The 27,220-nt window shown below is 44.9% G+C and overlaps 1 protein-coding gene across 6 annotated transcripts in view; it reads right to left on the bottom strand.

Moving 5' to 3' along the window:
• RHBDL2 (rhomboid like 2) overlaps positions 1-26,623 on the bottom strand; it is a 55,895-nt gene extending 29,272 nt beyond the window's left edge. For 3 of the 6 annotated variants that reach the window (XM_059377346.1, XM_059377345.1, XM_059377343.1), the window contains exons 1-4: positions 26,425-26,513; positions 11,288-11,625; positions 4,232-4,495; positions 1,515-1,663 (exon numbers count right to left, since the gene is read on the bottom strand). In XM_059377346.1, coding sequence (XP_059233329.1) covers positions 1,515-1,663; positions 4,232-4,495; positions 11,288-11,335 — 461 coding nt within the window. In that variant the 5' untranslated portion in view covers positions 11,336-11,625; positions 26,425-26,513. Of the gene's footprint in view, positions 1-1,514; positions 1,664-4,231; positions 4,496-11,287; positions 11,626-26,424 lie in introns of all 6 variants that reach the window. The other 3 variants (XM_059377344.1, XM_059377348.1, XM_059377347.1) reach the window with 3 other exon arrangements.
• Positions 26,624-27,220: the final 597 nt, after the last annotated feature.

Here is a 27,220-nt window from a genome sequence, read left to right on the forward strand (position 1 = left end):
GAAAGGTCAAAGGAGAAGCAGATATGCCAGCACAGAACCAAGAGTCTTGGCCTTGTTAAACTGAGGAACTAAGCAAAGAATTGAGGAACTATGACAAAGAATTAACCTCCATTTGTTTAGGGCCCATTAGATTTTTTTTTTTGTTACCTACAGCCAGAAGCATTCTGAACTCCTATACCCCACTATGTAACCTGTCCTACACAGCCTTGAGAATTCTTTTTGAGGGCTTTACTATGTGTCAGGCATTGCAAAAATTACATTATAACCACAGCCTCATTTAATCACAGCAACCTTATAAAATAGGTGCTGCTACCCCATTTTATAGATGTGGAAACTGAGGCACAAAGAAGTTAAATAACTACTGTATACTATAATACTATATGGCCTCCCATTACTATTTAACTGACCTGACCGTTTGCCCTTATAATTTTCAAGTCCTTGAGTGCAGGAACCACATTTGCTCAGAACATGTTAAATGAAAAAGCAAACAAAGTATCCATAGAAACTGAGCAATGAGCAATTTTGTCCTTATTTTTCAAGTCTCTGAGCCCTCTGTCCTGTCATGGATGCCTATTTAGCCACTGACCACAGTCATCCTTCAAGATCCAAGGCTGGGTAGGTCATACAGACGAAGCTGGCCTCATCTGAACCCCCAGGCGAAGCGTCTACTGGAGGGGGGGGGCCACAGCAAGCTGCTCATGGTCTGCGGTGGGCATAGTGAATCTTGGGTTCCGAGCAAGGTCACAAAATACTATTAGCATATAAGATACTATAACTAGGGACTCTTGGGTGGCTCAGTCAGTTGGGCATCTGCCTTTGGCTCAGGTCATGATCAGAATCCTGGAATTGAGTCCTGCATCGGGATCCTTCCTCCTCGGGGAGTCTGCTTCTCCCTCTGCCTACCACTTCCCCTGCTGGTGCTCTCTTCCTCTCTTTCTCTTTCTGATAAATAAATAAAATCTATTTTTTTAAAAAAAGGAAGCTGTAACTAAAAAGCACTGCATTGCCCATTGCTCATATCAGTCCAGATGGACCACAGTATTATACACTCCACAAAGCACTCGCAAATTAATTCTCCTTAAGTGTGTGGCAGGGCAGGGACGGAGGGACTGATGATCCATACCCTAAAGGGAATATTTTCACAACATCAAACAACTAGGGGAACATACATGTGCTTTAGTAACGATGGGGTCTCTTCTCACTAATCTCCCTATATAAATGCCAGGATCGGGCAATTACAATGCAATACAAAGTCCACTGGACTTGAAGTTAGCGCGGATAGGTAGAGGTTCTAGCGCTGCAACTTAGCCAAGTGACACAGAGCAAGTAACCACATGCCTGAAGCCTCAGACACAAAGCGGCAGGAGTAATCCTTGCCTCCCGGGGCTGCTGAGGATCAAACAAGATTATGGACGTCTAAGTGCCTTATCAGTAATGAAGCACTGACCCGATGCTGAGAGCTACAAGTACTCGCCGTCACCTTCCGACATCAGTGACTTACGGTGGTGTCTTACCCAGCGTGGACCAGCATATAGGAGACAAACCTCCAGGCTTGTTCCCGCTTCTCGGGATTGTAGGTAAAGGGACTCTCCAGGATGCCTGTGTCCAGGGTGATCCACTGTTTCTGAGGCTTCCACACGGCATAGTAAATAAACACCACCAGCTGCCAGGGAGGGGCAGACAAGAATGTTAACCACCTTCAGCAGAGGGTGGCCCCGGAAGAGCCCACGGGCACTACTACTTTGCTCTCAAACACTCAGCTCTCAAGTGGGCCCCTCTGTTGCATGTGCTCAGGAGATGACAGGAATTGGGGCACCTGGGTGGCTCAGTGGGTTAAAGCCTCTGCCTTCAGCTCAGGCTATGATCCCAGGATCCTGGGATTGAGCCCCTCACTGGGCTCTCTGCTCAGCGGGGAGCCTGCTTCCCCCTCTCTCTCTCTCTCTGCCTGCCTCTCTGCCTACTTGTGATCTCTCTCTGTCAAATAAATAAAGTTTAAAAGAAGAAAAAAAAAAGACAGGAATTAAATGTCCTCGCCGTATATCTGACCATGTCACTGGTCATATCCCACTTCTCCAGTGATGAGAAGCAGCCCTAGGCCAAATATAAAGGCTCTTTCCAAACCCCTCTACCCCTTACGTATCCTCCACCCCTATCTTCCCACACCCAACATTCTGTCTTTCACTTCCAAGTTATTATGAAATTAAGTCGCTGCTGGCCTCCAAGGAACAGAATAGGGAAAGGGAACGATAATGACTCTACAGCACAGAAGCCCAGCAAACATGACCTTAACGGAGTGAGGGAGGTTCAGGTTGCCAGGGATGTCATGGGGATGTCCCATACTCCCCAATGTGACATGAGGACAAAGGCACTTCGCCTCTGTATGTTCCTCCCCAAAACCTGTTAATTCCAATCTAATCAGAAGGAAAACCTCAGACAAGCCCAGACTGGGCAATTGTCTACAGAAATCTGGCCCGTACTCCTCAAGACTATCAAAGTCATGAAAAACAAAGACAGACTGAGACAACTGTCACAGATGAGAGGGCACTGGGGAGCCACAGGAACATACTGCAAGGTGATACTCTGGGTTGGAGGGTACAGAAGGGACAGAAAAAAGACATTAATGGAAAAGCTGGTAAAAATGCATATTAAAAACTCCAAAGGAAGCCTGCAGTTTAGTTAATAGTAGTATACACATGTCAGTCTCTTCATTTTGACAAATGTGCTATGGAAATGTAAGGTATTAACAGTGGGAGAAAGGAAGTGAGACCTACACAGGAACTCTCTGCACTATCTTTGTAACTTTTCTATAAAGCTAAAATTAATCCAAAATAAAAAGTTTATCCCAAAAACTTTTATTTGAAAAACAGATCTTTCTGTGAGAGAACAGGCATCCCAGCACCCGCCCCATAACTCTTCTATAGAGAACTGCCCTCTCCACAGCACAGACCCCGGTGGTCATGTTCGGTATCATGTGACCTTATCCTATTATTCCCCAATTCCCACACTCGCTGGTTAATGTTGTGTTAACTTGGCGAGACCATGACACTCAGAGAGATTTGATCAAACATCATTCTGGATGTTTCTGTGAAGGTATTTTTTAGATGAGATCAACATTTAAATCAATAGCCTTTGAGTAAAGCAGATTACCCCCCATAACGTGGGGCCACATCAGTTGAAAGCCTTAATAGACCAGACTGACCTCGTCTGAGGGAAAGGGAATTCTGCCAGTATGACTGCCTCTGAACTCCAATGGCAACTCTTACTCCTAGGTCTCCATTCTGCTGGCCTACCCTATATTTTTAACTTGCCAAGCTTCCATAATGGCACAAGCTATTTCCTTCAAATGAACCAATCTCCCTCTCAATATACATGTGTAAATAGGTAGATGGATGGATGAATAGAGAGATATAGATAATAGATGATAGATAGATAATATGTTTATGTTTTTGAATGTACACACCCTATTGGTTATGTTTTTCTTTAGAACCCTAATACAGTCCTTGATAAAGAAATTGAGACATTGGTGGGAATTAAGAGGATTACATTACATATGGACTTCCTAATGTCCCTGAAGTCACACCCACACATATCTATCCCCCACCCATTCTTTTATGAGACATCATGGTAGGTGCCATGAGGCTCAGAAGAAGCCCAGTCCCAGCCCAGTCACTAAATGTGACCTTGGGCAAGTCATTCCAGCTCTCTGGGCCTTGTACTCTTTTTCTGGACAACAAAGAGGCTGATGAGATCAGAGTCTGAAAACATACTACTTGCTGCCCACAGTAGGGGATCCCATTTTTTTTTTCCCTACTGAAACCTGGAGGCAGTCCTAGAGCTCTTCTGGTTAGGTGTCTCTGTTGGCTCCACAAAAAGACCTTAACCAATCAATCTGAGTTGGTTCATAAAACCAAACCAATTTGTGACCCCAAGATTATTTGGTTTCTAAAGCCCCAGCAACTAAAATGAAATGAAGCCACTGAAAACTATAGTCACTGCTGGGCAGTGAAAAGTAAAACTCAACTCTTGGCTGAAAGCGACTGCAATCATAGGAAAGACCCAAGGGGGCTCCAGAGAGGGTGAGGTTGAGTTCCGTGTGTGCTGGACTTGCCACCACTAAGCTCTCTTCCTTCCAGTCTCTCCTCTAAATGTGGTTGAAGCCCCTCCCCCCTTTCCCCTGGTCTTGTTGCAATTCCCCAGTGGTACTTGCTCTAGTGCCCACCGCCCAATATACCTCAGCAAGGCTGACGGAGATGATAAACACAGGGGGTGGGAGGCAGTTAGCTCTCTCCAAGTATGTTCTTCGGACCTTTTCAGGGAGCATCCATTTTGAGACAACCCTATGGACCTTTTTACTCTTGAGGGCTTCACGTCCACCGTCCTCTCTCATTTCCTGCTCTTCTTCCAGCTCTCCTTCCATGTCTCTATCCATATTCAGATTCATATCCTCCATCTCCAAATCATGATCAGCAGCCATTGTCCTGGGTCCTCCCTCCACCTGAAAGGGCCATGAAAGTCAAGGAAAAATAGATAACCTGATAGTCCTTGGGACATGCTCTTTCCTGAGCTCTCCGGTATAACCATTGATGGTTTCTAAGGCCTTTCCTATATACTGATAGAAGGCAACTTAAGATCTGGAGCCCAGATACTTATACTATCCATTCCCTCATCATCTGGTTCAATTGTGGCAAAGTACTAGGGTCTCCCCAAATGAGGGAGAAGACCCCCAGGGATCATTTCTGGTATCATCTATTGCTACCACCTGAAGGATGGACTAGAGCCTTGGAATAGAAACTCTACCTTGTATACCCTTTCCTTCCCCTCTGCCACTGACTGTCAAGTCAGCCATCAGCATAAGAGATGCCTTTGTCATAACGTGATACATCTCAGAGCTTACACCATACGCACTGCAGAACTGAACCCAATCTTGTCCACCTGGAGTAAATGGTCTCCTTTCCATTCTTAGGTCTCCTTTCCCTTCTTAGTTTCATCTTGCTTCTACTCAAAGGCCAGACATAGGTCTCTGGTTCCTGATTCAGAATCAAAAACAATTTACTGAGCAACTACTGTGTATCAGGAACTAAGCTGGGGCTTTCCCATCTATTGACTCATTGGACTTCCACAATAACCCCAGAAGGTAGGGTTTTGAAGTCCCATTTATAGATTAAAAAAAAAAAAAAACTGAGCAGCCCAACCTGGACCCCTAAGAAAGATTCAAGCCTACACCTTTCTAAAATACCCGCACTGCCCATTCTTTAGCACACTTGAGGAAGGAAAGCCATTCCTTACTGGTTCTCCATGCACAAGGTCAATACCCTTGCTGAAACACATCTTCCCAACAACTCTCTGACATCTGGAGCTCTAATTTCCACATCTGGTATCCCCTTGAACTCAATCCTCAGCATTCAATTATTCAAGCATTTATTCAGTAAATATCTACAAACACCTACTATGTATCAGGCCATCATCTACCCCAAAGTGTTTATAATGTAATGGAGGAGACGGAGGTCAATAAAAATCATACAGATAACTGTATCATTACACCGTGATAGAGGACACCAAGCAGGTGGATAAGACACCAAGGGACACCTCACTGTAACAGTGAGGACAGATCCATATACTCTGTGCTTTCCCGGTGCCATGCCCTCAACCATGTTCTATCCATTTCCTGTTGGTCTGGTTCTGCTATTTTTTTTTACTCCTGGTTCAACTACTTAAATCACTCAAATGTTTCTGTGGTCAAGGGGGATGGTGCTCAAAAATGAAGGGGAAAAAATAATAAAAATAATGTTGCAAAATAGTACATAGAGTACAATCCAATTTTTGTAAAAAGTAGTGTACTGATACACATACAGGAAAAAATCCAGAGAATGAACCATGATTTTATCTGCATGGTGGGATTTCACTACATTTTTGCCCTCCATGGAGGAATGGATCCAGATTTTGTGGAGCCTGAAATGTAAACAATTTTTCTTTGGAAAAATAATATAAAATGAAAATTCCAAAATATAAAAATTACAAAAGTGGATACACGGCCTTTGAAGGAGCCCAAGCCCAGTGAGAGATCTGAAGGTTAAGCTTTATTAGCTTCAGAGAAAATCCACCTCTGTTTATATTTGCTTTTTTTTTTATTTTATTTTTAAGTGATCTCTACATCTGATATGAATTTTGAAGTTACAACCCCAAGATCAAGAGGGAGCCTGCTGACACATTCTACTGACTGAGCCAGCCAGGCACTCCTATTTTATTTTTTAAAATATATATTACTATTTTAATTAAAAAATAATAATAAAGCCATATCTATGACACCTTTACCTGATCCTAACATCTCAACTACTGCACTGTTTCTCCCCTCCCCTTTGTGGCCCAATGTCTTGAAGAAAGAATCTATACCCTAACCAGCTGGTCATCTGGATGCCCCACTGAAACTGATCTCCTGAGTTACGCCCATCAAACAAATCCACTTCCGGAGCGATGTGAGTCCCAACCATGAATGCAGAGTACTCTTGGCACTTCAGAATATATCCCCACTGCAAAATCTCACGTATTCCTCAGAATTACCTTAAGTAAAAAGAAGGCAATGATTATGTTCCTAATTCTTCTCATCTTCAACCTCCCTAACAGACTTTCCTGTTGAAATCTCTTCCTCCATCTTTCATCTCAATCATAATTCATTCACTGACTTCATTCTCCTGCTCCCCAGACACAGGCATTCCCTCTGCATGCCTCAATAACACTCTTTTCTTTTTAAGATTTTATTTATTTATTTGACAGGCAGAGATCAAAAGTAGGCAGAGAGGTGGTCAGAGAGAGAAAGGAAGGGAAGCAGGCTCCCTGCTGAGCAGAGAGCCCTATGTGGGGCTCAATCCCAGGACCCTGGAATCATGACCTGAGCCGAAGGCAGAGGCTTTAACCCACTGAGCCACCCAGGTGCCCCAACTCTCTTTTCTTGCAACTGGATTTCTCTAACTCGGTGAAGAGGAGTGAGCTAGTGGCAAGGTCACTAGACGACAGAACATGGGTTTTGCACTACTCAGACCCCGGGGAATGGCCTTGTCTTGTTTTTCTTTGCAACCCTAGGCAATGACCCTGGGACTGGTACCATGAACAGTAGAACAGTGGTTTCTAGGGGTGGGGAAAGGGGGAAATGGGGAGTTGTGGGTTTAATGACTACAAAGATTCAGTTTAGGAAGACAAAAAAGTTCTGGAGATGGATGGTAGTGAGAGTTTCACAACAAGGTAATGTAGTTAATGCCACTGAACTGTACACTTAAAAATGATTAAAATGGTAAATTTTAAGTTATGTACATCACACACACACACACACACACACACACAAACTAAATAATGCGAAACTTTCAAAGTCATTGTGAAGATCAGATCTAGTGTTTGTGTCACCAATATGGGCTTCACCAATGATATCTTATAATACTGATATTTTCAGTTCAGGTTAATGTATCTAAATTTCCTAAATGACCCCAAATAAAGTTTTTCACTATATATTTTTTTTAAAAAACATGATGGAGCCAGATATCTGGGATTAGAACACAGCTCTACTCCACACCAACTGTACATGTAGGTAAGTCACTTCAGTGTTCTGAGCCTCAAATTGCATTTTTTAAAGATTTTATTTATTTATTTGACAGAGAGAAATCACAAGCAGGCAGAGAGGCAGGCAGAGAAGCAGGCAGAGAGAGAGAGGAGGAGGAAGGCTCCCTGCCAAGCAGAGAGCCCGATGCCGGACTCGATCCCAGGACCCTGAGCGATCATGACCTGATCCGAAGGCAGAGGCTTAACCCACTTAGCCACCCAGATGCCCTCAAATTACATTTTTTTTAAATGTGGTAAAATACACATAACATAAAATTTACTACTTTAACCACTTTAAAGTGTACAATTCAGTGGCATTAAGTACATTTACAATGTTCTGCACTCATCACCTCCCTCTCATTCAGAAACTTTTTTTTTTTTTTGAAAGATCTCTTTTTCACTTTATTTTGTCAGAGAGAGAGCACAAGCAGAGGGAGAAGCAAACAGAGGGAGAAGCAGGCAGAGGGAGTAGCAGGCTCCCCCTGAGCAAAGAGCCCAACGTGGGGCTCAATCCCAGGATCCTGGGACCATAACCTGAGCTGAAGGCAGACACCTAACTGACAGAGCCACTCAGGCGTCCCTTGTTCAGGAACTTTTTCATTGCCCCAGGCAAAAACCCCGTACTCATTAAGCAATCTCTCTATAGCCACCTCGCTCCAGTCCAAGGCAACCCCTAATCTACTTTCTGTCTCTATGGATTTACTTACTCTGGATATTTCATGGAAATGGAATCATACCATGTGAGGTCTTTCGAGTCTGGCTTCTCTCTGTAGTAGTAATAAGTTTTCAAGGTTTATCTGGGTTTTGGCCTAGGTCAGTACTTCATTCCCTTTTTTTTTTTTTTTTTTAAGTAAGTGCCACACCCAATGTGCGGCTTGAACTCACAACCCTGAGATCAAGAGTCTTGGGAAGGGGCACCTGGGTGGCCAGTGGGTTAAAGCCGCTGCCTTCGGCTCAGGTCATGGTCTCAGGGTCCTGGGATCGAGTCAGACATCGGGCTCTCTGCTCAGCAGGGAGCCTGCTTCTCTCTCTCTCTCTGCCTGCCTCTCTGCCTGCTTGTGATTTCTCTCTGTCAAATAAATAAATAAAATCTTTAAAAAAAAAAAAAAGGAGTCTTGGGAAGGGACTTGTAGTCATGGGTGAAACAGGTGATGGGGATTAAGGAGGGCACTTGTGATGAGCAGCATCTGGTGTCCTACGTAAGTGATGAATCACTAAATTCTACACCTGAAACTAATATTACACTGTATGTTAACCAACTGGAATTTCATTAAAAATTTGAAATAGAAAAAAGAAAAAAAAAGAGTCACATGCTCTACTGACTGAGCCAGCCAGGCACCCTGTACTTCATTCTTTTTTATGGCTGAATAATTTTGCATTGAATAGATATATAAACACACCTTTTAAAACATTTTATTTATTCACTTTATAGATATAAGAGAGAAAGCGAGAGAGAGAGAGAGTAGCAGCAGGGCGGAGAGCAGAGGGCCAGGGACAAGCAGACTCCATGCTGAGCACAGAGCCCCACATGGGGCTCGATCCCAGAACCCGGAGATCATGACCTGAGCCGAAACCAAGAGTCAGACGTTCAACCAACTGTGCCACCCAGGGGCCCCTACAAACACATTTTGTCTATCCATGTGTCTGTTGCAGGACATTTAGATCTTTGATGACTATGAATGGAGCTGCTATGAACATTCCTGTGCATTGTTTGAATCCCTGTTTTCAGTTATTTGGGGTATGTACCTAGGAGTGGAACTGCTGAGCTATATAGTAATTCTATATTTAATTTACTGGGAAACTCTCAGATTCCATTTTAAAGTGGGGATAATTCAAAAAAATAGAAATAAAGTGGGGATAATGATAGAACTTACCTTGTAGTATTGTTGGAAAGACTGTTTGAAGCAATGCATGTAAAGCACTTAGAATAGTATCCGGCACACAGTAAACACTCCATAATTGTTAGTTATTATTCGCTAAGGATGGTTGCGTGGGTGTGTGGATGGTTGAGATGGACGGAAAGACAAATGGGGCTGAGTCTAGGGCCTATTTTCACACTGCAAGTTACTGGGAATCAACTCTTACCGATTTTATTTTTTAAAATAGTTCATTAGGCAGTTTCCACATTACAATAGATTATATTCAGTAAATTTAGGGAAGAAGAGAAATCCCCTTTTATGCTACTTTTCCCCAGCAACTTTTCTGAGAAGAAAGTTCCCTCCCCTACATCACCCAACCTCCCAGGGTCAGACACTAAGGCTGTAGACCTAACTATTTCATTAACTTTCCCTGAATGTTGTTGATTATTTCTAGATTTACAACTTCTCATAATTGGCAAAAAAAAAAAAAAAAAAAAAAAAAAACAGTGTGGATTTAAGATCTGTAGCTTTTAACAGCAAATATTAAAGCATTTAAAAAATAAGTTCAGGGGCAGGGGCACCTGGGTGGCTCAGTGGGTTGAAGCCTCTTCCTTCAGCTCAGGTCATGGTCTCGGAGTCCTGAGATCGAGCCCCGAGTCAGGCTCTTTGCTCAGCGGGGAACCTGCTTCCTCCTCTCTCTCTGCCTGCCTCTCTACTTGTAATCTCTGCCTATCCAATAAATAAACAAAATCTTAAAAAAAAAAAAAAAGTTCAGGGGCACCTGGGTGGTTCAGTGGGTTAAGCATGAGACTCTTGGTTTAGACTCAACTCATGATCTCAGTATTATGGGATCAAGCCCCATGTCAGGCTCTGCACGTAGGGAGGAATCTGCTTGTCCTTCTCCCTCTGCTCCTCCCTCCCCATCCCTCCACCTCCCCCACCTCCACTCACACTTTCTCTCCTATAAAACAAATTTCAAAATCTTTAAAAATTAATAATAGTAAGTTCAAGGGCACCTGGTTAGCTCAGACAGTAGAGCGTGCAATTCTTAATGTCAAGGTTTTAAGTTTGAGCCCAGCATTGGGTGTAGAGATTACTTTAAAAAAAAGTAAAATAAAGGGCACCTGGGTGGCTCAGTGCGCTAAGCCTCTGCCTTTGGCTCAGGTCATGATCTCAGGGTCCTGGGATGAGTCCCTCATCCAGCTCTCTGCTCTGCAGGGAGCCAGCTTCCTCCTCTCTCTCTCTCTCTGCCTGCCTGTCTGCCTACTTGTCATCTCTGTCTGCCAAATAAATGAATAAAATCTTTAAAAAAAAAAAAGTAAAATAAAACCTTTAAATCAGCGAATAAAAGTAAGTTCAGTTAGGGATTTTAACGTTGTATTAATAAGCTCTATGTAAATTAAATTCCCATACACGATCATTTTATGAGGAAATAAAATTCTACACTGTTAATACAACCGTATAGCTAAAAAGGAGCTTAAAAAACAAAAAAAACTAATGGGCGCCTGGGTGGCTCAGTGGGTTAAAGCTGCTGCCTTCGGCTCAGGTCATGATCTCAGGGTCCTGGGATGGAGTCCCGCATCGGGCTCTCCGCTCAGCGGGGAGCCTGCTTCCTCCTCTCTCTCTGCCTGCCTCTCTGCCTGCTTGTGATCTCTGTCTGTCAAATAAATAAATAAAAATCTTTATTAAAAAAAAAACTAAGGATTACATTTCCTCAAAATTTTCTGTCCTCTAGATTTCAAATTTTCTAGAAATTTTACAGCATCAAGCCCAGTATTTTAGAGAAATGTATTTCCTGTGCTACAAAGATACCTAACCCATTCAGCTCTGCCAAGACTCACCATGGGTCTGTTTTCTTCCTCTGCACATACAGCAAAGGGATCAGACATGTAGTAGTTCAGCCACTTCAGCAGCTAGCAACAGATGAAAATGTTGGTCGCACCTGCAGCATGTTGGTTTTATCTCTCTTCTCAGCAATGGTCACACTCTGAGTTCAAGCCCTGTCTGTGTGCCCTGTTCTTCGGAAACCAGGAGCACCTCCTTGATTAAGCATCTCTGACATCTTCAGGGCTCACAGGTGTGCTTTCAGACTGTGGCATTCCCTGGCCCTCCCACTCCTGTTTATCTTCTGCTCCCACACCTGAATTCCTGAGCACAGTTCACCACCTTGGAAACATTCCTGATCAAACAATGAAAAGATGATCCAAAAAAAAGAGAAAGAAAGTGAAGGATTATCCATACTCATAAAGCTGTGGAAAATGGGTGCAGCATAATTTTGGAAGGCAACTGGGCAGAACCTAGATGCTATGAAAAGCATATACTTTCCAACAGAAACACCGTACTCCTAGAAATCTATCCTGCAAATGTATTTGAGCCAGTACACAAAGCTGTATACCAAAGATGTTCAGTGTGGAACTACTTATAGTAGTGAAAACTTACAGAGAACCAGAATGTACTTCAATTGGGTTGTTGTATTTTCTGATGGTTCTAATTCTTAGAATGAGCCCCTATGGTCTCCTCTTCCTTATACTGTGCTGAAATGTGCCCACTAGTACCTCTGCTTCTGGGTCCAAGGTTTTCCTCCCTAGGCTAATCTAAGGCTCTGCCATTAATTTTGTCCTTGCATGGGTGTGGTCCAGATAATCCACAAGCTCTACAGGTCAGAGTTGGGACAGAGTTTCTGGAAGCATGCTTTTTTTTTTTTAAGATGAATTTTTGATGGTCCAATCACATAAAGCAGGAGTCTCAAAATAACTCGGCAATGATTACAACACATCATAGTCCAACAGAGACATAAAAGCCTCACATCTATCAAATTATTCACTTGGTCACTTTCAACACCGTGTTACATGTGGAATGGAATTATTTACTGCACTGACTGGGCTTTCTTACTCATTAAGCAAAGATCATCCAAGTTTCTTGAGCTTCCTTTAATGTTGGCTTAATGTTATGCTTCACCTCCTACCTTTTATCTTTAGCAGGTGGCTGTCAACTCTGTTGAAATCAATCTTTCTCGGTCTCTCTCTCTTTCTCTCTCTGACTCTCTCTCCCTCTCTTTCACACACACACATAGACACATGTGCACAGACACACATGCACACACACACACATACAGGTCAAAACCGGGTGGCACTGTTGTGAAAAGTTCTCATCCTGCCAGTATGAACAATGAGGGGAGATTGTTAAAAAGAATGCTGGAAGAGTAGAAAAGACTCATAGCCATCAAACTAAAAATATGTTCCCCCTGTGCACCAAAAGCTTAAGACCTTCCCTTCATGCTTGGCAAGTTTCCCTTTTCTTTTTCTTTTTTTTTTTTTTTAAGTAGGTGCCACACCCAACATGGTGCTCGAATTCACAACCCTGAGATCAAGAGTCACATGCTCTACCCACTGAGCCAGCCAGACTTGCCGGCAAGTATTCTTAAGAGGAAAAGTGGAAAGAAGTTTCCTGCATCCTGACTGTATCTGGGTTAAGTATTGTTCATGTTATGAATCATAAAGCCATTGTGTTGGCCAAGGATTGGGAAGGGTGGGGCCATGCTCATTTACCCAGAGCACTCTTCTGCTTAACCAAAAAAAAAAAAAAAAAAAAGGTAAAAAAAGATTTCCACAAGGAGATTTACACAGGAGATCCTTGACAATAGCAAGGGATTTTTCCAAAGACTTTCCAGGAGACTTAATATAACCTACAGTGTCTCCCAAAATTATGTTGTAAATTATAGCTGGAAAATTTTTAAGTGATTGCATTTCAGACCCTAAGTAATTCTATAATTAGAGATGTAAGGTTATTTATAAAGTTTGTTATGTGAGGAGTGTTAATTAACCACATTCAACACTTTGCACCTAAGGTCCCAAAGAAGAAAAGAGAATAGAACCTCAGTTAGTGAATTGTGCCTCTTCATCTTTAAGTAAAATTTACCCTCTCTCTCAAAAAGCAGTTCCTGCACTGGTTGAAGCACTCATTAAAACAACTTCCCAAGGCACTATTCCTTGTATCTATCTGACATATATGGTAGATCGCTTGGTATCAAAGATCCTAGGCACCACTGAACTTGACATTCCATGCCAAGTTTATCCATAATTTCTATTTGTGGCCACACAAAAAAGAAAAGAAAAGATAAAGAAAAACATCACTTTCTCAAGCTTCACTTTTTTCTCATTTCTATTTCTGGCACTATCAAGTGATTTATTTTTAGGAGTCTTTTCTACTCCTCCAATAAGAAACAGATTTTAGTCACTGCATGCATGGTTACCTAGAGGCTGGAAACTCGTACAGAAGAGTAAAATCACGTGAGACATCGAAGTGGCATGGCAGGCTTGGCTCACTCACTAGCAAAGGACTGGTTCCAGCAGTCATTCAATTCACATCCCTTTACAATGGCCTTTTGGGGGCAGCTAATAAATTGCAAAAACTGTTAAGTGCTGAAGCTGCAAATGTCAAGGGCTCCCAGTGTCTTCTTTGGTAACATTTATATAATGGCCCTTTGTCAGGGCTCTTGGGGAATTCTTCATCTCACGAATCCTGGCAGGCAGCTAGGACCACTTCCTGCTACCGAAGGTAAAAATCCCCACTCCCTTCGGTTCCAGGTTTCCAGGCAGCTAAGGTTCAGGTCCTGGCTTAGTCTTCACCAATCAGCAGCACTTGCTGTGGATTTTGGAGGCTGGAGCTTGACACCTGGCTAAGTTCTTTATAGCAGTGCACTATAGAGAGTAGCATACCTAAGTGTCCATGCCCCCCGGTGCCAGCTGTATCTTCTATGCAGGTGGCAGCAATGAGCACGCAGGAGCAGCAGCCAGAGCAAGGGGACCATCTGCACCTACTTGGCCCTGGGATGTGATTTTAGTGTAGTTCTAGGTGCCTGGTCTTCTTTTGTCTTGGCTTATTTTCCCACCCTTGTTTCAGCAGCATTCCAATGATTTTGTAACCTACCTGTGACCCTGTGGTATATACTAAGATATATATATTTGGTCTTTATCCCCAGTTCCCCCACACAGAGCTCCTAAAACCCTTGGAATTTCCTGACAGGGTTGGGAGGGACCAGCTTCTGTTATTCACAATAAGTCCTTTTCAACCAGACCTGAGTTTAGGCTAAGGAAGTGACTCTTGGAGGATGGGAGCTGACTGCCTGAGGAAATAACCATGTGATGAGAGTGGTGGAACTTTCAGCCCCATCTCTGGGAAGGGAAGAAGGGCTAGAGATTTGAGTTTAATCAGTAATAGTCAATGACCAATCACACCCATGTCATGGATACTCCATGAAAACCCCAAACAGAAGATTCAGAGAGCTTCCAGCCTGGTAAACACAGGAAACACCCAGAAAGCGTGTGAAAGCTCTGTATCCTTTCCCATCCACCTGGCCCCACGCATCTCTTCCATGTGGCTGTTCTTGAGTTGTATCCTTTATATAAAAACCAGTAATAATCAATAAAGCCCTCTCCTAAGTTCTGTGAGCTATTCTAGAAAATTCTTTTTGGTTTGTTTGTTTCAAATTTATTTATTTATTTGTAATTATTTTTTATTATATTCTGTTAGTCACCATACAGTACATCATTAGTTTTTGATGTAGTGTTCCAAGATTCATTGTTTATAACAACACCCAATGCTCCTTGCAATATGTGCCCTCCTTAATACCCAACACCAGGCCAACCCATCACCATGCTAACCCATCCCCCCACCTCTCTCCCCTCTAAAACCCTCAGTTTATTTCTCAAAGTCCAGAGTCTCTCATGGTTCATCTCCCCCTCCGATTCCCTCCCTTCATTTTTCCTTTCCTTCTCCCAATGTCCTCCATGCTATTCCTTATGTTCCACAAGTAATGTTTCAGCAAATTATTAAGCCCAAGGAGGGGGTCACCCCAATTTCTAGCCAGTTGATCAGAAGCCCAGACCCACAATGGGCATCTGAAGTGGAGAGCAGTCATAGGGCACTGAACCCTTAATCGGGGGGGTAGTTGGTGTCAGAATTCCTTGGCATGAAAAATCCACATATTTGGTGTCGGAAGTGTGAGTAGGAGTTGAGATATTGTTTTTCTTTTTCTTTTTTTTTTTTTTAAGATTTTATTTATCTATTTGACAGACAGAGATCACAAGTAGGCAGAGAGGCAGGAAGCAGGCTCTCTGCTGAGCAGGGAGCCCAATGCAGGGCTGGATCCCAGGACCCTGAGATCATGACCTGAGCCAAAGGCAGAGGCCTAACCCACTGAGCCACCCAGGCACCCCGAGATACTGCTTTTCTTTTCCTACCCAACGTGATTTCAATAAAATTAATTTACTGGAGTCATCAGCAAAAATTAGTTTCTGTCCCCTGCAGCCAAGAACCTAACTAACACCTAAATACCCAAGAAACTCTTCTAAACTCTACCTGGGGTCTTCCTGTCACAAGTTAAACTCACTTCTTGTTCTGCATTAGGGAGACACAGCGTGGGAGGGCACAGAACCAGGAGACTTGCTTTCTGGTCTAGACTCTGCCACTTTCTGGCTGTGTGAGCTGGAGCCAGTCCCTCTCTCACCTGTGCCAGGAAATGGACAGTCTGTACCAGACCAATAGTTCCCCAAACTAGTTCTGCCTTCAAATCCCCTCTAGCATTTCTTATTCTTTCTTTTTTTTTTTTTTTAAGATTTTATCTATTTATTTGTCAGAGAGAGAGCGTGAGAGTGGGAGCACAAGCAGGGGAAACAGCAGGCAGAGGGAGAAGCCCTGAGCCACCCAGATCTCCCAAGCAACTGTTTTTCAGCATTTGTTTCTATACAGCTTCCTGGCTTCTCTCCTGAAAAAAACTAATTTGATAGCTGTAGCAGATCTCTGACAGGTGACATGGAGGCAGCAGCACCTTTGAGACCCACAAACTAAGGACTCCAGGTTCCATTCATACCACAAACTCTGTATTCTTCCAGTGGAAAGCAGAGTCAGTTTTACTGCTGTATTCCTTGTGCCCCGAAAGTTCCTGGCACACAGGAGGTGTTCAGAAAATACTAGCATCTGCGTAAGGGTAAACAAACTCTCTGCAACTTTTCTGTAAATCTAAAATTATTCCAAAATAAAAAGTTTATGTAAAGAATACTGGAAGGAAGAAATCTGTCCAGACAACATTAACCAAGAGTCTTGTATCATTTTATGTTGAAAAGTGCCTTCTACCATCCTTTTCCTCTGCACCCCACCCCACCCCACCCCCACATCATTCTGCCATCACTGAACCATCAGAGGAGACCAGCAAAGCCACCATCTTGTAAAGGCTACCAAAGGGCTTGTCACCTGTCTTTGTGCTTGGCACTGTGAAGACCCGAGTTCTGCTCCCGGCATACCCCTTAATTTCACTGTGCCACAGTTTCCTCGGCTATAAAATACACCCCCTTTCTCCCCTCAGTATCTTACAGAATTATTGTAAGAAGCAAATGAAATAGGAAGAGTTGCCATAATAGTGAGCACTTACTAGGGGCGTCTGGGTGGCTCAGTGGGAAGCGTCTGCCTTTGGCTCAGGTCATGATCCCAGGGTTCTGGGATCGAGCCCCAGGTCAGGCTCCTTGCTGAGCCAGGAGCCTGCTTCTACCTCTGCCCTTCCTCCTGCTCCTTTTCTCTTTCTCTTGCTCAGTCTCTCTCTCTCTCTCAAATAAATAAATAAATACATCTTTAAAAAAAAATAGTGAACACTTACAGACTTTTTAAAAGATTTTATTTATTTATTTTTCAGAGAGAGAGAGAGAGAGAGAGAGCGCGCACACAAGCAGGCAGAGCAGCAGGCAGAGGCAGAGAGAGAAGCAGGCTCCCCACTGAGCAAGGAGCCCAACGTAGGACTCTATCCCAGGACCCTGGAATCATGACCTGAGCCAAAGGCACCGGCTTAACCAACTGAACCTCCCAGGTGTCCTGCACTTACAGATTCTACGCTAAACACCTGATGAGCCTTCTCTTCATTAATTTTCACAAGAACCTTATAAAACAGGATAATAACAAAAAACAAAAGTTAAAAAAAAAAATAAGATCATAACACCCCCATTGTATAGATAAGGAAACTCAGGCTTCCAAAAGAACTTGATCAAGATAACCCAGCCAGTGAGGGGAGGGCTCGGAGAACAGCCCTGGGTGTCTCACTTCACAGACCTTGTGTGTTCCTCTGTCCTGCGATTTCTGGGCACCAGGTGTTAAAGAAGTGGACATCTTTATTTAGCTTATTTTCATCCCATCCTTCCCTCTACCCTCATCTCCCTCTTCTTCCTCCAGCTCCCCAAACAGACCTGGACTAGAGCCCAGGAGTTTCCAAATAGGAGCCATGGAAGTGGCAAGTCCTCAGCCCAGAGTCTGGGGCTCCCACTACTGCCCCAGGGAGTCGGGATAGACACAGGCACCCAGGAAGGGAAAAGCATCTGCCTCTCCAAGAACCCAAATGTCTAAGTCAGGCTCCCCTTCCCTCCTTCACCTCACCCAGGAGAGCACAGGCGAGGCCACCCACCTTAGGACAACTCGTCTTTGGCAGAAGAGACTTTGGATCATGAGTTTGTGCTGCTTTCCTAGTTGCATTCACACGAGTAGGTTTTAAATATCTGAATTGTTTCTTTAAAGAGCTGGCCCCACCCACTGATTGGTACCAGGCGGGCCCCAGCCAAGGCTGAGTCCAGCCTTGATGTGGCCTGGGAGCCCAGGAGGCTGAGCGGCAGTCTGTGCTGGGTGTACCCAATTTTCGCCCAGCTGGGCCTGGTGGGGAGGCTTTTGGTGGTGTTGCTAGGCAACCTGGGTAATTAGAGAGGCCACGGATTGGGCTTCTAGGCCACAGAGATTAACAGTCTCCTTCATCACGCTGCAAACCATCATTATGGCCCGTTCCAGAGGCCTGCAGCAGTCTCTGTGGTTATAGCCTGAAAGAGCACTTTTTTAGCTACAGAAATAAAGAACCAGCTTTTCAATATTATGGGTTTGTGGCTGTGGTTGTTTTCTTCTTGCTACATCTCTGAGGATACACTCGGAATAAATAAGCAGATGATTTAAAAACAAACAAACAAACAAACAGACGCCTTCAAAAACCTTTTCCAAAAGTTTTTCTTACTCCTAAAGCAAAGCAAACTTGCACTCACTGTGAGGGCAACTAAGGTAGAGACATCCTGCTTCCTGAGGTCTGTGTGCGCCCACGACACGGTAAAAGCTGCTTCCTTGGAAACCCACGCAGCTGGGGCTGTGGTTCAGGGTGGGGGAATCATGGCCTTGGTCCCGAACAAGGCCTCTCAGCAGAATAATCTCTGTCTTTCCCACTCAACAACAATCACAATACCCCCCTTCCCAGGCTCCAGCCACTTTCACTTACACTATTTCAATGGTCCCTCCTTGCTGCTCTGTGAGGATGACGTCATACTCCTCCCATTTTACAGATGAACCACTAAAGCAAAAGAGTCATCCCTGATCATATAGCAACCTAGTCACACCAAAGCTGAGACACAAACCCATTTTTCTGAGGCTAGAGGGGCTCTCCCCCATCCTCACTGTTTCCCCCAGCACTACCTAGGGTAGGACATACAACTTTGTACCTGATCACAGTATAAGTTATAGTAGTAACAATACTCACTGGCATAGAGACACAAGAACTATCATATCTATCATATCATATCATATACATATTATACTATTCTCCACACATCACCCTTGCTGATTGTGGCCAGTCTTCCAAAGCTGCCTCCCGTACACTAAGGAATACAGTCTGGAAGAATTCCCAGAGCTGGACACCCTATTTAAGTAGCTTAACCCAGTCTACCAGAGGACAGGGCTGAAGGGAAACACTGATCCTGAGCCATCTCCGCCTTCATTTGGGGAGTTGACTCTGTTGGACGGCATTCTGATACTATTCCGTCAGTCCTGTGACTAAAGAGGCAGAATCATGGCTCTCATTAGGTATTTGTAGTTACTCTTCAAAAGGGCTTTCACTGCCTCATCTACCATGTTCCTGGTCCATCGATAGTGACCAGCTGTGCAAGACTGCAGAGGACTAGGGATTTCCTGGGATGTGGGGCTTGGGATGCTAAAATCAGGACAGTCCTGGGCAAACTGAAGACAGTCACTTCTCATAGATCACCTCCATCAGAATCATCTAGGGATGTCAGGGGAAGATAGCTGGTTCTCTCATCCTGGCAGTGGTTCCTAACCTTGGCTACACATCAGAATGATCTGAGAAGATTGTAAAAAAAAATGTTGACATCGGGCTCATGAGCCCAGCTCGTCCACCAATAGTATCAGAGCTTCCGGGACTAGGGCCCAAGTGCTGGTATATTTTAGCGTTCAGTCCAGACTAAAAACCCCTACCCTAGAGATTTGGATTCAGAGGGTCTGAGCTGGGGTCTTGCCCAGGAATCTCCATACCTTTTGACAGCTCCTCAAGGGATGCTTATGTATACTGTGGTTTGAGAAGCTGTGGTTTGAGAAGCAGTGAATTCTTATGTGATGTGTGCATTCACTGGATAAGCACTCCCTGAATGTCTTATGTACGTTGGGCTCTGGAAACATAAGAAAAAAAAACAAAAAACCCACCTCCTATTCCCAGGTCCTCCCTATCCAGGGAGGAATAAAGATCTGTAAATTGTCCCAACACAGTATACTGTGGCTTAGGTTTATAAGTGACTCAGCCCCATCAGGGTGATTACGGTTAATCAGTTCCCAGAAGCCTAGGGTGATAGATTACAGATGGCATCTATTATTTGCCATTCCTCCCACTAAGAGGTGGGGTTTATCTCTCCTGCCCTTGAATCTGGGCCAGCGCTGTGACAGGTTTAGGCCAGTAATATGGGGCAGAAGTAGCACATCCCAAGGCCAGGCCCTAAGAGATCTGTAGCCCCACTCTTGTTCTTTGTGGAAACCTAAGACCATAAGAAGGTTGACTACTGGGGCACGTGGCTAGCTCAGTTAGTAGAGCATGCAACTCTTTTTTTTTCTTAAGATTTTATTTATTTATTTGACAGACAGAGATCACAAGTAGGCAGAGAGGCAGGCAGAGAAAGAGGAGGAAGTAGGCTCCCTGCCAAGCAGAGAGCCTGATGCAGGGTTGGATCCCAGGACCCTGGGATCATGACCTGAGCCCAAGGCAGAGGCTTTAACCCACTGAGCCACCCAGACGCCCCGAGCACGCAACTCTTGATCTCTCGGTGTCATGAGTTCAAGCCCCACATGGGGTGTAGAGCTTACTATGAAAAAATATAAATAAGTAATTCAAAAAGAAAGTTGAGCACTGTGTATGATATGAGACTGAAAAATCATTGACCTCTACCTCTGAAACTTATAATGCATTTTATGTTAGTTAACTGAATTTAAATTAAAAAATAAAATTCTTGGGGGCATCTGGGTGGCTCAGTGGCTTAAGCCTCTGCCTTCGGCTCAGATCATGATCTCAGGGTCCTGGGATCAAGCCTTGCATCGTGCTCTCCGCTCAGAAGGGAGCCTGCTTCCCCCTCTCTCTCTGCCTGCTGCTCTGCCTACTTGTGATGTGTCTGTGTGTGTGTGTGTGTGTGTGTGTGTGTGTGAAATAAATAAATAAAATCTTTAAAAATAAATAAAGTTCTTGTGAAAGTAAGAAAGAAAAGTAAATCCCTAGAAATAATCAATTAATCAGTTCATTAATTCATTAAAAATTTAGAAAAGAAGCTTGATTACCCCGAAGCCACCATCCTATGATGAAGCCCAATTATTCATATGGAGACAGAGAGGCCATGCGGAAGGGCACCGAGATGCCAGACCTATGTATAAGTGAAGGCTTTTTTTTTTTAAGATTTATTTATTCGAGAGAGAGAATGCCTGTGTGTGGGAGTAGGGGGAGGGGCAGAGGAAGAGGTAAAGAATCTCCAAGCAGACTCCCTGCTGAGAGGAGGGGGTGGGGCTCACTCTCAGGACCCTGACTGAGATCATGTCCTGAGCGGAAACCAAGAGCCTGATGTTCAACGGACTGAGCCACCTGGGTGCTCCTAAGTGAAGTCTTCCTAGACCCTACAGCCCAGCCCATCCACCAACTAAAGACAGCCAAGTCAGTGACCCCAGATGACACCACACACAGCAGAACTACTCAGCAGGACTCTGCCCAAATTCCAGACCCACAGAATCAGGGCAAAATAAAATGATTACCCATCCCATACCATTCTGTCTTCCCATTGACATTGTTCATCTTGGTAACCCTCCACAGAGTAGACTGCTGGTGTCCTACCTGAAATATTCTCCATCTCAGCTTCCACTCCTGGCCCCCTCCAAAGCAAACCAATACAACCATAAATCAGACTACAGCAACTCTGCTTAAAACCTCTCAACGGTTCCTTGCTGTCTCTGAGACAAATACAGGATTCTTACCAAGACTGGTAAGGTCCTGCATGACCTCACATTGTTTTGCACACAAATCCGCATTAGATTTTGAAAAAGCTATGACCCTCACACACATTTTACAATAATGTCTAAAATTCTTTTTTACAAGTTAAAATAGGTACTAAGACAGAATTTGCTGGTGTAGTCTTATTAGAAACATGCTTTAGGTATATTTCCATCTAAACCTTGGAGTTACACATTTAGTTCAGTTTTTGGAAAACGTCTGTCATCTAATCCAATTGTCAAAGCCAATGTTCACTGTCCAACCGATTAGTCAAAGCAGAATAATTTTCTGTCTGTAAGAAAACCCACCTTCATTTTTAAACATTTCTATCAGTGAGTATATCTGCAGTGATATACAGTGAGTATATCCGAAGACAACCAATTCAGGTCCCAATTAATTCTACAATACACAGTTAATGAGCTAAGGCACTTCAATTTAAAGCAGAGTGGCATAATAGAGCACAAATTCTAGAGGGGAGGTTCTGGAGTTGAAGTCCTGATTCTGCCACATAATAGCTCTGTGACCTTGAGTAGCCTGTTAAACTTCTGGTTGCTGGGGCACCTGGCTGGCTCAGTCAGAAGAGTCCAGCTCTCAGTCTCAGGGTCATGAGTTTAAGCCCCACACTGAGTGTAGAGCTCACTTAAAAAATAATAATAAAATAAAATGAAAAGTAAATTTTAAGAGTCTGCAGTAAGGTACCACCCCTTCAGTTTATCTTATCTGATCCCTCAGGAACAAAGCACCCTCTACTTGTCCTTCTGGTTTTTATAGCCCTGGGCAATGCACCACTGAAAGTTTCAGGACAAATCTAGCAAAGCCAGAGAAAGGAAATAATGAAAGCAGAACTAGGGTCTCCTGCCTGGTTCCGCAGTAGAGCAAGGCAACCCTGAGCCTCAGGGTCTTGAGTTCAAGCTGCACGTTGGGCATGAAGCCCACAAAGAAAGAAAGGAAGAGAGAGAGAGGAAGGAAGGAAGGGAGAGAAAGAAGGAAGGAAGAAGGGAGGGAGGAGGAAGGAATGAGTTCACAAGAAGAACTTAAAAGAACCCAGTCAGGAGTGCTTGGGTGGCCCAGTGAGTTAGGTGTCCAACTCTTGATTTTATCTCAGGTCTTGATCTCGGGGTCATGAGTTCAAGTGCCACACTGGGCTGCATGCTGGCTGAGGGAACCTACTTAAAAATAAAAATAATAAAATCTAAAAAAAAAAAAAAAAAAATCGAGTCAAGCAGATTGCTTTCAGGAGGGAATACCTGTGGAATCTGAGGGCCCGGAAACGGATTCTCTGAAACCTATCCACATCCAGTTCCATGTTCAACACAAACTCTCACGCCACATAACAGAGCCCAACACAATTCACAATTCCTGGTGCCCCCCTGCAACTCCATCTCTCTCCTTTACGTAACAAAGCACAAATCAGCAAGCTGTATACCCCAGAATTTGCTCCAGATACAAATGTAAATCACTTGTAAATTTCAGTATTTCTATTAGAAAGAATAGATTAGCTGTAACCCAGCATACAGCCAAAGATGAAGCACAGTAGATCAGAACACAAGGCAAGTTAGGAGGCCCTTCATGAACCATTAGGAAGTCCTGAAAAGGAAGTCCTAAAAAGAGGAAGGCTCATTTCTTCAGACAGAGAGGAACCCTATCAGGCCTAGAGGTCTTGGTGCCATTTCCCTGACCCCTCCCCATGCCTCAGCCACACTTCTGAAATACAAGTCAGATGGTGTCCTCCTTTTGCTAAATCCCTTCAATGGTTACCCAATACCCTTGGTGTAAAATCTATTTTCCTTAAACAAGGCTCATAGCCTGAGTCCTGCCCATTTATCCTTCATTCCTCCATTGACACTACCCTTCGGCCATACTAAGCTCCTAGCAATTCCAGCTCCCACCCTCCACTAGGCTTTTGCATGAGCATCTCTCTCTGCTAGAGTATCTTCCTTCCCCAATTTGTTCTCCTGGTGAACTTCTTTTTTTTTTCTTTGTTTCAGATTGTATTTATTTGAGAGAGAGAGAGAAAGAGAGCAAGCAGGGGAGGGGTAGAGGGAGAAGGACAGAGAGAGAATCTCCAGCAGATTCCGTGCTGAGTGAGCATGGAGCCCAACTCAAGGCTCAATCCCACAACCTTCAGATCATGACCTTCAGCAGAAACCAAGAGTTGAGCACTTAACCAGACTGAGCCACCCAGGCGCCCCTCTCCTTCTAACACCCCCTTCTAACATTTCTAACTTCTAACTTTGAACACCCCCTTCAAGACTCTGTCCTAAACACCTCCTCTGCAAAGCCTTACAGGCATCTGCCATGAGCCTGCCATTGGCTAGGCCCTGTATCCAGTAGAGAACAAGGCAGACATGGTGGAACTAAATGACGCTCATCGTTCCCTCTGCAGCCTCTGTTCCTGTCTAGGGTACCATGCCTTCTTTGTATTATCACCATCTCCTCTATGTGAGTCTTGAGGTTAGGACTTCTGTTTCATTCATCTATGAATCCCTATGAGGGAGCCCACAGAATACATCAAAAAATGTTTGTTGGACCCATTTACAAAAGGATTCATCAAACATTCCTGTATTAGGGACACCCAAGATGCTGGTTACACAACTGTGAACACACAGACATGGTCCCTGCCCTCTTGTGCCCAACAGAGCACTTGAATGAATAAATGATGGGTGAATGAATAAATGAATAAATTAAATGAATAAATGAATAAGTAAATGAATTAATGAATCAGGAAGGAATGTGCCCCTCCCCATGGGGATGAAGCAACCCAGGGCAGGAGATGTACAGGAAGTGAGAAGTTGGTGTCTAAGAAGTTGGGAGAATAATCATGTCCTTTTGTTCTCTCTGATACACAGGAACTGGAAAGACAGCAAGGAGTTGGACAAAGAGCATGGATAGAGTCTAATCTAGACTTGAACTCAGGATCCATTGTTTATCAGCCATGTGACCTTAGGCTTAGCCTGTTTGTATCTCCCAGTGTCTCCATTTCCTTATCCGTAAAATGGGAATAGTAATAATGTAACCGGGATAAGACAATGCATTTAAAAGCCCTTAGCCTGAGGCCAGGCAGAGTTGGTTTTAGAAACTGGTAGTTTCCATCACTTGCTCAGTGTGTCTGCAAATTCAGAAACACCGCAGGGGAGCCTGCCCGGGAGCTTCATCTCCCTTCCCTGGAGTCCCAGCCCTGGTTCGGTGTTCTTACCTCAGACCCGAGGGAGGCCCCTTCCCCATCCCGCCGCATCCCCACCCCTTCTGAGCCTCCCTCTCCCTTCTTCACCTCCCCCTTCTCTACCCATTCTGAGTGTACGCGTCTGCCTACGTGCTTTCAAGATCAGGGGTTTTCTTAGACATCTTTACAGACCTATGGAGAGGGGGAGGTGGCGGTGGGAGGTTCGGCGCAGGAACGCGCGAGGGGAAGGGGGAGCGGTGTGCTAAAGAAGAAAGGAAGAGCACTGGTGTTTATTAAGGACCCACTGCCTGCCAGGCACCGGCTTGGTGCCTGACCAGCTCCCTTTCATGCCATCCTCATGACAATACCACTCTGCAGGGGCTCCTGGGTAGCTCAGCCGTGGAGAGTCTGCCTTCGGCTCAGGTCACAATCCCCGGATCCTGGGATTGAGCCCAGCACGAGCTCCCGGATCCCGGGGAAGCCCGCTTCTCCCTCTCCCGTTTCCTCTGCTGGTGTTCCCTCTCTCACTGTGCCTCCCTCTGTCAAATAAATAAATAAAATCTTTTAAAAAATAAATAAATAAAACACTCTACAGATGAGGGAATGGGGGCTCAGAAAGTGAACAGGAAAGATGGGATAGGAATCCAAGTGTCTGGTCAACTTCAAAATAATGTTACCTATGCCACAGGGCGCACCAGCTTATCATTATTAAATGTGTATGAAATAAAGGACAGTTTCCCCAGTCCCATGAAGAGCAGAGACTGTGTGCCCCCTCCCCCGTAATGCAGGTTTAGGCTCAAACAGTGATGAATCAACAAGTGAATAATAACACATGAATGAGCGAAATCCCTCAGACACCCACACCAGGAAGGAGGAAACAAGCCCGGGGGAGGCGCCTAGCAGGAAGAAGTCCTCCCTGGCAGCTGTCTCTTCTCCAGTGCGGGGCACGCGGGAGGTCGGCCAGCCCAGGAGGGCTAGGAACTGGCTCAGCTGGAAGGGACTGGGGGCAATGCTGAGGGACAAAGGTGTGGAAGGGGGGTTGGTTATGGTGAAAAATGGGGTGAAGGAAGAGAGGGCCAGTGACTGACCAGGGCTGGGAAGGAGAATGCCATTACCTGGTCCCCCGCCATGTCCCTGGGGGAGAAGCCAGAGTCAGCCCCCCCACTCCTAACTCAACATGGTACGTTTATTTTATTTCATTTTTTAAAGTAATCTCTACACAACTCACGACCCCCGAAATCAAGAGTCCCATGCTCCTTGGACTGAGCCAGCCAGACGCCCCCTCGACATCCTACTTTCAAAATGAAAGTTGCAGGATCCCAAGCGGCCATCCTGAAGACTAGTCCAGAAGGGAGGTTGCCAAGAGCGTCCCACCGCCGACTCCTTCCCGCTCAGACCCCGGACCCCGGCTTTTCTACCCCGGAGCGCCTTCTGCCCCGCCCCCTTCTCCGCCAGGAGGGCCTCGTTCCGCAGGTCCCGGACCCCGCGCTTACCTCGGGAGGCCCACGTTGTCCCAGCCAGGACAGGCTGCCCACCGCCTGCCAGGATGCCTGGGCCGAGGGGCTGCCTCTGCGGCCCTGACGTTCCCGCCCCGCCAGCGGTCCCTCCGTCCCTCCCCAAACTAAAATCGTTCCAACAGGTTCCCAGCCGCCCGGCCCACGGGGAGGGAACCTGATGAAATCCCCTCCCCGCCTTGACACCCAGTCTGGGCCGGGCTAGGCGGCTCTGCAGTCTCACTCCTGGGTTGGCCCTGGATGAATGAGTCCTCCCCTCCGCGGGCCTGGGTCTGAGCCAGGGAGCCAGCGACAGTTTCCGATCTTTCTCTGTGGCCCCGGTACTGGACTCCATTCTGTCTCCAAGTCCCGCTTTCATGACTACATCTGAGCCCTTCCCCACTGTGCCCTCCTAGGAAAAAACCTCAGCAGGGTGGTCTCTGCCGCTCTGCCTTTGGTGGTGGTGTGTTGGGAAGCCAGATCTGGCACTGGACACCGGAGTGGTGTGACTTGGAGACCCTCGGCAGAGATTTAATCACAAGCCCCCTGGGCTCTGTCTACCAAACTGGTTCTACCTTGACCCCTGGTAAAATAGGTTTACTAGTTTCTCATTATTCATTCAGTGCATTTTAATAATTCCCATCTCACTAGGCCCTGGGGATGGTTGATATGCCCTTAAGTAATTTTTGTAAATTAATAAATTCTCATTTAGGATTTGAACATCGGTTCCTTCTGAACCTTGTTAATATGAATCAGTGCCTACAAAATCTCAGTTCTGAGATTTTTATTTATTTAT

The sequence above is a fragment of the Mustela nigripes genome, chromosome 14 (assembly GCF_022355385.1).
Source record: "Mustela nigripes isolate SB6536 chromosome 14, MUSNIG.SB6536, whole genome shotgun sequence".
Taxonomy (NCBI): Eukaryota; Metazoa; Chordata; class Mammalia; order Carnivora; family Mustelidae; genus Mustela; species Mustela nigripes.